Source organism: Enoplosus armatus, chromosome 8 (genome assembly GCF_043641665.1).
Source record: "Enoplosus armatus isolate fEnoArm2 chromosome 8, fEnoArm2.hap1, whole genome shotgun sequence".
Taxonomy (NCBI): Eukaryota; Metazoa; Chordata; class Actinopteri; order Centrarchiformes; family Enoplosidae; genus Enoplosus; species Enoplosus armatus.
In genome coordinates, this window is record NC_092187.1 from 21,108,456 (window position 1) to 21,119,760 (window position 11,305).

General features: G+C 43.3%; 1 protein-coding gene across 1 annotated transcript; it reads right to left on the reverse strand.

Moving 5' to 3' along the window:
* Positions 1 to 395: 395 nt before the first annotated feature.
* On the reverse strand, positions 396 to 10,471 carry tamalin (trafficking regulator and scaffold protein tamalin). The gene is made up of 8 exons (XM_070910516.1): positions 10,180 to 10,471; positions 7,999 to 8,051; positions 7,465 to 7,519; positions 5,325 to 5,427; positions 4,066 to 4,159; positions 2,694 to 2,760; positions 1,689 to 1,755; positions 396 to 1,339 (listed from the first exon to the last, which is right to left on the reverse strand). Exons 1-8 carry the CDS (start codon positions 10,375 to 10,377, stop codon positions 864 to 866), a joined length of 1,113 nt encoding a protein of 370 aa, XP_070766617.1. The 5' UTR covers positions 10,378 to 10,471; the 3' UTR covers positions 396 to 863.
* Positions 10,472 to 11,305: the final 834 nt, after the last annotated feature.

The window sequence follows — 11,305 nt, forward strand, 5'->3', positions numbered from 1 at the left end:
TGTTTGGAATTCCGGGTCATGCCTTTCTCTGCACATTCCTCACTTTTCTCCCAACAATAAACTGTGTCATAGCCGACACAACAGCCTCCATTCTGGATACCTTGCACCACAAAAAGCCTCAAACCATCCTCAAACCTCACACTAACCTCTGAAACTCGGGTGATAACATTCTTAAACGGTGGAAGAGTTGTGGAGCTATGAAGACTTACTATATTTAAAAGCATCACATGGAGCAGGACACTTCTCCACTTGGGAAATTACAAACAGATTGTGTGTTCACTCAAGTTCTCAGCACTAATTTAACTTTGGCAGCTACAATTGCCACAAACAGTTGTGGTTTGTGGAACAAAATAGCTTGTCTTGCAAGTTCTGCACAAAATAATGAGCATATAATCTGAAATTGCCACATATTTTATTTTTAGGAACCGTGACTTAGGTGGAAAAAAATAAAACAGGATCAATTGGAATCATCTAAAGTAGATATCAAACGTGTCTCTTAGAAAATGTTGTGTTTGCACAATCACAGTCATAACAGGTCAATTATGCAGCTGGCAAAATAAACGTTGGTGCATGCAGTAAAAACTGAAAAATCCTTCATTCTGTACATAAACATGTTAAAAATAAATAAATAACTTAAAGAACAAATGGAAACAAAAGTTATGTACAGCTGTGAAGCTACAGGACGCAGCCAAATGTTCATTGGTCTACCCATCCGAACATGGAGAGGTGCAACTGCAGAGCCATTACACTTTGGTCTCAGCCTCTTCACTCTTTGGGGCTGCTTGCACGGTTTTCTTTGGCAGTTTAGTTTGACAGTCGCTGGTGCTTTAATTCTTTGGGTCTGTCCTCTGTGAAGTTTAGGCTCACAGTTTGCTCTCCTCCTCCTCCAGCGGTCGGTTCAAGCCCGGGATGAACTTGAGGAGGCGCCTGCGGAAGCTTTTCTGTTTGGGCTTTCTCTGCAGCGAGTTGAATCCTCCCTGTTTCTCCCCTGAGGTGGACGACGAAGATCCCCTCATGTAGCTGCGTGTGCTGGCGCTGCGGGTCAGATGCGTCTTGGCCGCCGTGAAGAGCTCGCTGGCCGGTCGGAGACGCTGCGGCCTCTGCTGCTCTTTTTTCTCTGCGCCGGTGTTGTCCGACTCCACGCTGCCGTCCGCCTGGTACAGGCAGGTCTGGTAGAGAGGGTCGTCCTCGGTGGCCGTGCTGAGAAAGCTGGCGCTGCTGCTGGTGCTGCCAGTGCAGCGAAGGGCTCTCTGAGCGGCGGGGCTGGGAGTGCCGAGGCTGCCGTAGACGCCTGCTGACTCCAGGGACTCGTACACCGCAGCATCACTCATCACTATGCCTACAGGAAAGAAGGGCAGAGTTAGGATGGTGGACGAACTAAATTCAGTTGTATTGCTGAACACACTACTGAAACTGGGAGTACAGGGCATTTCTTGGAGAACATGTGCATTTTTATGTTTTTGTTTGTATAATTATTATTGTATAATAATAAGTCTTATTCTCCTCCTTCTCTAAAGATACACACGAGAAAAAATATTCAAAATGGATGATTGGAAATCTGGACACTTTGATATGTTTTAAATCTAAATTTGATTTACACACAAGGCATGTAGAAGCAGAGTTGACGCTGAGGGGGTTATCCTGGTGAAACAAAAGTAAATTGAAGTTGAATTAACGAGACAACCTACCATGAACAAGCCTCTGCTCCTGCACCATCAACGACCGATATTCATCCCATTTCTCGTGAAGAGTTTGCTACAAAGGGAAGACAAGAGATATGTTAACTGATTGTGACAAGAAAAGCACAACATACAGGCTGCAGAACAACTCATGAAAAAGGACTTGCTACAGTGCAAAATGTGTCAACAGTTGTCAGCTCATGCACAACAGAATGATCTTACGCTTTGATATGTAACTTTTTAAAGCAACAAAAGACTAAAAAAACCAAATGATCTGTGCTCACACTGCAGGTGCAATGGCCAAATAAAGGCTAAATTAATGTACTTATTGCGTCATGGGAAATATTCTCAAAAATCCTGACAGCACATGTGAAACCGCATTGACAAATAAAAGGAGGTACAGGCTAAAGCTAACAGGAAGATGACATATTACAGGGCATCCCCGGATGCCAGTAACTGACATTCAACTTCATACGAGTATGATTCTGAGTTTTCGTCATGGTGCCTTTTCAGTCAGTGTTTTTGTCCCTCGAGTCCACAACAACATCGTATTTAGTGAGAGATCAGCACCTACAAACACTTTCATCTCCAGCAAGTCAAATGCGGTGTGTTAAGCAGCATGTTAATCTTTAAAACGTTGGATTAGTATCTCAGAAAGCAGCTCTGTTGCAGCTCTCACACACTCGTGGATTAGAGTGGGACAGCTGCTGTAATCTTGGGGGGGGGGGCTCACTCGAGCCACTTCACAGGCAGCTCTCTTTAAAAACAGCCACGAGTCAAGAATGTCCGCAGTGATCAGTGAGGCTGCTGGAGAAACTGCTGATGCAACAGGTGGTGCTGCTGGGGAGACAGGTGTGGAGGGAGTGGGAGGTGGTGTCTATATCTAGCATGTAACATAATGTGTGTGTGTGGGGGGGGGGGGGGGGCGGGGGGGGGGGGGGGGCTGGTGGACACACAATCACTGCTAACAAACAGTGAAAAACTGCTGCAGCAACACCGAGAAGAACAGCTCACCTTCAGATACTGCAGCCGGGCTTCCAGCTCCGCTTTTCGGATTGAGTCACTGAAGACCGTCTCCAGCCTTTAAGTGTAAAACCAGAAGGCAACAGAATTAATAAGCGTAACAGGAAGCACTTATAAAAAAGGGCAGAAAACAGCAATTACAAAAAAAAAGTCTGGCCATATGAAAGGGTCTTTTCATGAGACGGTGGCAGGAAGGGGGTCTGGTGTCAAATGGTTTACAAGAGAGGGGGAAGGATTAGAAACATATACAGTTTCCACTCAAGACACTTCAGTGTGGCAAATCCTTTGAATCACATGAGTGGGTGACCAACTTGTAGAGCTCGTTTTCACTTTATTTAACAATTTACACAGACTCGACTTGTGAGCATAATTTGATGATGCCAGTCTATAAAATCGGTGCTCTCTGATGCGGTTCACCTCACCTCTTTCGCAGCAGCTCTCAAAAGTTTACAGGCCGAGCCACGCTAATTGTGCTTTTAATCTTTCACAAGCAGGGGAGAACGATGAGGAAGAGCGTGTGGTTCAGATTAAAACACCCACTCAGGGACTCAACGGCCAGATATCGAATCCTGACAGTGATGTTCAAGAAACTATTTGAACTCAGTAAGATGGTGTAAAAAAAACGAAATGAAATGTCTGGATTATTAGGTTATTAGGTCCGACACCTTTCCGATGTCAGATTAGGGGGGGCTGTGTCTGACTTTTCCCTTCCGAGACACACGTTGTACCAACCAATTCTTTATAAGCATTACCAAGTCCTTAGTCTATTAAATGTTGAAACTGAGAAAATGCCCATTTTAATTTCCAGTTGCTAGTTTTGTCCAACCAACAGCCCAAAACACAAATATATACAATTGACCGTGAGATAAAATTAAGAAAAGCAGCAAGTCCTCACATTTCAGAAGCTGGAACCTGCGAATAACTTTTATAGCTCAAACTTTTCTGTCAAAATAATTCCTGTGTGTTATTGACCATTAATAGATTTGGGGAAACACAAACCTGAATTTGACTGAAATAATAATATCTAGAACATGACCTGCATATTACTCAGGAGACACCAGGCTCTCCTGCTATGCTGTCAGTGCAGTCGAGGGCAGACTTCATCATATGTTGAATTTGCTCAATAAGCATCGCCTGTTCTTCTATTCTTTCCTGTTAACACACGTCACTCTTGTAATTCACATGTGATGATGCCCTCTGAATAACTCTCAATATCAAGCTTGCTTACAACCATTTCAGCACTAGAACAAATGGAATATGTTTATTAATGATTGTAAAAACCCGAGAAGCATTACTAGCACATTTTTGATTTAGATGTTTCTAAACATCCACAGCTTTTGTTGTTTTCTGTGAGTCTGTGTACCTGAGTGTGTTGCCGCAGGCCCTGATGAGCTGAACGATCTCCTTGTGCCTAAATCCTTCCACGGTGGCCTCGTTCACACTTGCGATTGTGTCCCCTGCACACACACACACACACACACACACACACACACACACACGTGTTAACCAGCAGGCTTCAGGTCAGGATACACTTCAATCCACTGTGGCTTTAATTACTGAAAGCTGCAGCCAACTGAGGCTGGTTTGATTCTAAAAGAAGAACCTCGACACATGTGCAACACAAATGTAGAGGGCCGTGCATGTGCAGTCGTGGCAAACGGGTCGTCAGTGAACTGAAGTCACCTCACTTATTTCAACATGTTAAAGCCACACGTGTATTTATCTGTGAGAGTCACAGATTTCTACCTCAGGCTCTGAGTTTATTAGAGCTGGTGTGAACTCTCATGCGTGACAGCGGCCTTTGTGAGGCTTCAGCACAATAGCCTGTTTTCCTCTTTCAAAAACCACCGCCTAATCTGCTTCATGCGATGAAGTCACCGTGTTCGCAGCAAGACGCGGGGAACAATAGAGCGAGCATGCGAAGAATGTAGGAAGTGAAACTGAAGTGACATACGCAGGTTGGATGGAGGAAGGAGGGGGCAACAGTGGAGAATCACCTTACTTCTTATTTTAGTTTGACACACTGACAGACACGTAACGCTGACAGCAGGCCGGCTTGTGGCTGAGAGGTCACAAGTTTGAAAACCAGAGACAATTTACAGAAGTAAAGTGAACGACTGCGGTGCTCTTTAGCTTCTTCTTCTTCTTCTTCACTGATAAAAAGTATAATTGCATGTGCTGGTCTTATAGCACAGCATTTCTATCTTTGAGGAAAAAGGAAACAAGCCATGTTTCCCAAATAAAAAAACAAACAAACAACACTTCCTTTCAAACTGGCATTTGAGAGGTTGTCTTTGCCTTTCTCTATCTGGCACGTTGGTGAGAGGAGCTGGCAAATACGCCTTGGCTGAAATAGCCGCTCACTTAGTTGTTTGTTGACTGGAAAATGAGTGGGCACACAGTCATATTTGTACTTCCCTAAACAGCCGGTTGAAACACACGAGGGCTTTTGTTGACGTACGGTACGGCGAGTGTCAGCTGGCAAACACACACAAAAAAAGAGGACGAGCTGAATCAAAACCTCCGGACACGCTGACTTCCCCTCATGTCTATTATGAGCGTTTTCCACGGTTATTTCAGGCATCAATACAGTTAAAATATAAAATACAAACACAAACTTACCAACTTTAAGTCCTGCTTGCTGGGCCGGGCTGTCGTCGTGCACTTTACACACAAACGTGCACATCTCCACAGAGTTTTGGTCTTGGTGGTGCAGGCCGTAAGTCTGAAAGAGACAGAATGAACAGACTGAAATACTTCCTTTATGTATGGGAATTATCTTACACAATGTGATTGATGTCAGCAGTTTTGAAATCAGTTAGTTTTACGATGCAACACTGATATACCACTGAATGACGAGCCGAGGAAGCCATGACGGACAACGCAGGAAGCCGATTGTATCACTGAACACGCAGCGACGTGGCGCAAACAAGTAAGAAATTAAACAGAAACTGCCGGTGGACTTTCTCAACATCCATTTCAAGTCTATCTTGAAACATTTCTGACGTGTGTGTAAGGGATGGGGGACAAAAGGCCTCTATTCTGTGCAAAAAATATGCTCCAAAGTTGCGTTAATGATTACTGAAGTTCAGCAGACTGAGCTGGACAAGTGGATATCACAAAATTTACAATATATTTCAGCACACACCAGGATACTAGAATTTACACTATTTTATTACCAAATTACATTAAAAGTCAAGAGGATTTATTCCAAAATCTTTCTGTCTTTTTAGTACAAAATTCCCTCTTTGTCTTACTAGCCCTCCACCGCAACCCAGCAAGAAAACACCGTCCAGGGAAACACCTACAGGGAATTTCATACCAAAGAAATCTGTAACTTTTCTACAGAAAAGAGGACTGTGGATTTTGTCCTCCATCAGTTACAGTTACAGATGTCTTTGTGGCCGGTATGGACAGGAGGAAAGATTAAACCGACTACTTTTAATGTACTTAAGGGGGGGCATGTCAGATAAACTTTAAACTTGCTGCTTCCATAAAACTCACCGAAGGTCAGCTTAATAAATGCAGAACATTGTTGTAAGCTAATCTCTATTATGTATCTAACATTATTTTGTTGTCTTGGAAACTGTTCTTGTTACTTCCACATGTATTTGCATGCTCTTCCTTGTTTCAGTCACTGCAGTCCCTCTGCAGAACGTCAGAGAACTGCAGGCAACTGATAGACTTCCCCTTGTCACACAGCTATCCGTCAGTCAACACGCTGCTGCTGAGGGAGCCTGAAACTCAGGGCCTTTCCCCTCAACAAACAGGTTCGAGACACTAGAAAAACGATTAGTGTGTCTCGTAAAAACATATCAAGCTTTCCATCTGTTACAGTTGAGCGTTGAAACTATTAAAACATGAATCCGACTTGGACGAGTGTCTCTTATGGAAATATGCAATGATTCAGATCTGCCTGCCTGTGTTTGCTGCTGGCTCAACGTGAGCTTCCCTCTCCGCAGCCTGAAGGATAAACACGTAAGCATGCAAAGATCGTTGAAATGCATATATCACATTTCCATGCTCGATCAGCTCCACATGCGTACTAGGAGAGAAACCTGCAGGGACCACAAGGCTACAAAACTCATCTGTCTCCCTGGTGAACGACAAACTGGCCCTCATGATCTCACTTCCTTCTGGCCACAGGCCGGCAGGAAGGGCGGGAGCCTCCATCAAAAACCATAAATAGAACAATATGTCTTTTTCTCAATGCAGAGTACTCCACTTCCATAAACTTCAACTGGCCAACAAAGTATTACATTGTCCACATTAGAGTAAAAAAGCCTAAAACCAACATTTAATAATTACAGAAAACTATTTAAAGAATGGGGTCTGAGAGCCGACAGAGGCGGCATTGTGAGGCAGCGCTTCGGGGCGACATGACGAGAAAGATGAGAGAGATATTGAGGTCAAATGTGTGAAGCGTCTGCCTGCTGAGCGGGCGAAGAGTGAAGCAGGTATTACATGGGAAGCGTGTGAGCAAACCACATGGCTTACAATATACAGACGCTGGGAGAGAGAGAGGGAGAGAAAAAAAAAGAAGCATCTCCTCTTCTCTCCAGTCATGGGACTAACATCAACGCGTTATTCGACTGATGCGTGACCTTTCAACCCCGCCGGCGCAGGCTCGGATTAAGAGATTTACAGGATAAGATGTACATGCTTCAGTCACTCCAGTATCATCATCTGTCGACAGGGACGATCAGGGAAATCCTGTTAAATGGCAGTGGGGAGGTTAAGATATCGCTGTTAATCCTCTTACCTGGATCTCGAAACCAAACGACTCCTCTTCCTTTTTCTCCAGGACCACCACCTTCCTGGAAAAAAAGACAGAGATTTTTATGTCACCTTTTCTGTATACGCTGCGGCTATCACAACTTCTTTTATATCCTCAGACTTCCCAGACGCAACTTGATTCCTCTCTTCCATGCGCGTCCTTATCTAAATTGCATAACAAGATATTTCTACAGGCTACACAGGACTTCTTCTGTTGTCCAGCAGCATCTGGACGTCACCGCTAAAAGTACAGTGCGAGGGTCTGTTGGGCCGAGGGACGTCAACACGGCATCTCTCACGCAGGCCCAGCAGAACACATGAAAGATTCATGACAACCCTCAAGAATATCATGAATAACGATGGCTGCCATCATCGCAGATCACTGTTTGAATGAGGGCCTTAAGGCTGCTCACTTGTAGTGTTTTTTTTTTTTAGGAGGAAGATAAATATAAAGATAGAAGAAGAAGAAGAGAAAAGGTTAGAGGTTATATAAGGGTAAGTGTCAGTGAAGGTGAGGTACCTTTGTGGTTCTGGTGACTGTGTTAGGGGTTTCCACTTCTGCAGGCCGCCACCCTGCGAGGAGAAAACGAAACAAGATATGGAGCGTGTCAGACACCTGCGTGACGTTAACGCAGGATTACTCATGAGGGTTCCCCCCCCCCCCCTCCAACAGTTCCCGGACACACCTACTGTACACATCATCGACCAGTCCAGCGGAGTGTTTGTATTTTTAAGCTACTGAAACATTATGCCGGTACGGAAACATCATCACTGAAACCAGAAATGCGTGTCTGGCTGCTCTTTGTTTACTTCAGGCAGTCACAACATCAGAAGGAAAACCTCAGAGCACCTAAATTTAGCCTTAAATTTCACACCAAATCAGCTGCCTTCAGGCACTCAAACTGTTGACCTACGTGAAACTTTAGATCACTTTGAGCAGTTAGTGCAGATCCCAGCCTATTAAAGAAACAAATAAGACACAGTGGTGAACACTGGTCTGGAATAGCTGCCACAATAAATGCATTGAATGAAAACCAGAGTCAACAGTAGGACAGGACTCTGCCCTACCTGACTGTGTAAATAAGGAAGGCATCGGCCCAGAAGGCTCCATTGAATCCCTTACAATCAATCCTCGTCTGTTCCAACTCAATCATGTTCAAATGCCGCTCCTATGAAAGGCTGCTTTGTGCTACAGTCCCTCTTGGTAGTAAAATGTTGCTTTCTTTATGATACAAAACACTTACAGAATTGTCCCGCGCCCGACTCAATGAGTGCATTTATTCCCCAAGTGCCCACAGAGACCAACGGGGGCGGCTGGAGCAGGATCTCACAATGCACTGTTGTAGACCTTCACTCCAGCTCCTGCACACTTCGCATGTATGTAGGCTTGTGGATAACTGTGCCTCTCTTTACAGTACGCTGTTACACATGTCTGCTCTAAACTGGTTTCCAACTGGGATGTCCTCTCTCGTCAGAAACTCCAAAGGAAGTAAAGTGACAGATATGACAGACACAACAGCCGTGCCAACTGTGAGGGCGGTGTTATGAAACACCGGTTAAAGCACCAGAGAAGGGGGTCTGCTGTCAGTCCCGGGCCCTGTTCTTCAATTATGGTTTAACTACTCCAGGCAAACATGTTGTTATCAGGTTTAAACGTTTGATTTGTTTGTCTTAGATTAAGTTATCTTCAGTGCGCTCTTATTTTGAAATAAAGTCAGAGCGACAACCATAAAGCAGAATATATAGAAGTTTAATTGTAGTAAATCTGATTTAAATGTTTTACCAATGATTTAAAAAAATACTCCAGTTTTAAATTAATTAGTTATCTCAAACAGTACTTATGATGATTTCATAAATTTCAATGTTGAAATGACAAATTTCCCATCATAAGTTAAAAGTGAAGATGTTGGTCTTATGAGTTTATGTCTTTTTGCTCTTGCCTGTTTTATTTTAGCATGTGTAGGTACCACTTTATTGTGAAATTAAATTTAAAAAATCTACATATAAATCATCACTAAAATCATAATAATGTCAACATTTTCCATCATCCCTCTCAGATAAGGAGTCTTTTGTATCTGAAAATGAATTTTTGGACTTCACATAGTGACGCACAGGGCCTTGGTGTACCTGACACAGCATAAATCGGACTCAGTGTTTGGGTGGCCCCAACTTGCCCCTGGATGGGCTACTGTTGGCCCTCAGTGAGATGCCCTCTGTAGATACTGTGGACAGCTTCCAGCAAACATTCCCAGATCAAGAATCACGACACACTACACATCTGAGAAGACTGCATCCCACAGACCTGAAGACCTTTAGGTAAAGTTCACGTGTTGTCTGCTCATAATTATAAATCATCTCCTCCAAAATGTTTTCATTTTGCTGAAAATCAACAACACAAAACCAGAACTGGCTCTGACCATTACTTGATGCTAATGAGGCAAATAAGTAAATAATTCAACCTTGATTTTAAGCAAGTTTAAATGTCTAGTATGAACAATTATAATTTAAAAAAAGCTGAATCTTGTACAAAGATGAGCTTTTAGAGTGCAGTTAATAAGTTCAGCTGTCTAGTTTCAGAGATTTGACGGGAAATATTGATAACTTCAGCCTAAAACACCCAATGAATGAGGACACAAGGTGGAAATAAGGCGCACTCAGTTTATAAACTTTACTGACCCGAAGTGTTAAATGGACTTCTCACCTTCTTGAAGTTTCTGGGCAGCGTCCCACCAGAGTAAGCCAGAGTCTTGTAGTTGTAAACCTCCGAGGAGTTCGTCGGTACGTCCACAGTCCTGCAGCTGTCGGACTTGGACGAGGGGAAATAAATGTCGTTGTCTTGAGATGCGGGTCCACTCTCCGGCCCGCTGGAGTTCACCTTCTTCAGCCTCCTGAACGTCATGTTGAGCTCATAAACGAGGCGAAAAGTTGCTGGAAGTAAAAACAACAATAAACCGTCTTGTTGTCCTCCGGCGGAGAGAGAAACCAGCCGAGGAGGATGCTGACCGAGTTGTGAGCCTCAACGTGGAGCCAACTACAATGTCACTTCTCCTGAGCAGGCTGAGGGGGAGGGCGGGGACTTTGTTGTGAAGGACACAAATGAGTGCCAATAGCGATGTTGACGTGCATCCTCTATGACGCCTTCAAGTGCACCTCGGAAGTTTCCGCTTCACGTTTCTGAAACTGAACACGAAGTGGAAGTAGGGGTCATAAATGATGCAGCAAAAATTAGTTTTGAACACAAGGTGTGTTATGAATGCATTAGTTGATTAATCGATTAGGCAGTCTATTGGATAATTAATTCAACTATTTCGGCTATTGATTGGTTGTTTGTCATCATTTTTCAAGCAAATTGCCAAACATTCACTGGATTTTCTGCTTTTCCTCTGATTTATATCATTGTAACCTGAATATCTTTGGGTTTTGGACTGTTGGTTGGACAAAACAAGACATTTGAAGGAATGGACACAGTTTTCTGACCTTTTATAGACCGAATGATTACAGAAAGGCAAGAATTAACTTGCCCTGGCTCAGTGAATAGTAGAAATGCCAGTGACTTTATTGACTTGGAAGATTTTTCTTTTCAATGAATATGTCCAATATGCAACTCACAAAAGCTGAATCTACCTGGACACATACACTGAGAAAACACTTTTCAGTGAAGTAGGAGACATCAAACAATCAAAACTGGGAAATTAAAATAATTTGCCTGGTCATTATTTCAGGACAGAATTTATAGTTTATTTAACTTTATTTGTTGAAAAGACAAAAAGACAAATCATTATTCAAAGGAAAGACATGTATGTCTTATAACATGTCCTGAGTTAATC

What these genes read in the sequence shown, in the direction of transcription:
- tamalin (XM_070910516.1), bottom strand. Translation starts at nt 10,377, where the DNA reads ATGACGTTCAGGAGGCTGAAGAAGGTGAACTCCAGCGGGCCGGAGAGT. An exon ending in GCAAGCAGGACTTAAAGTTG is followed by an intron (nt 4,160 to 5,324) that starts GTAAGTTTGTGT and finishes GTGTGTGTGCAG; the next exon opens with GGGACACAATCGCAAGTGTG. An exon ending in CCCGGCTGCAGTATCTGAAG is followed by an intron (nt 1,756 to 2,693) that starts GTGAGCTGTTCT and finishes TTCCCTTTGTAG; the next exon opens with CAAACTCTTCACGAGAAATG.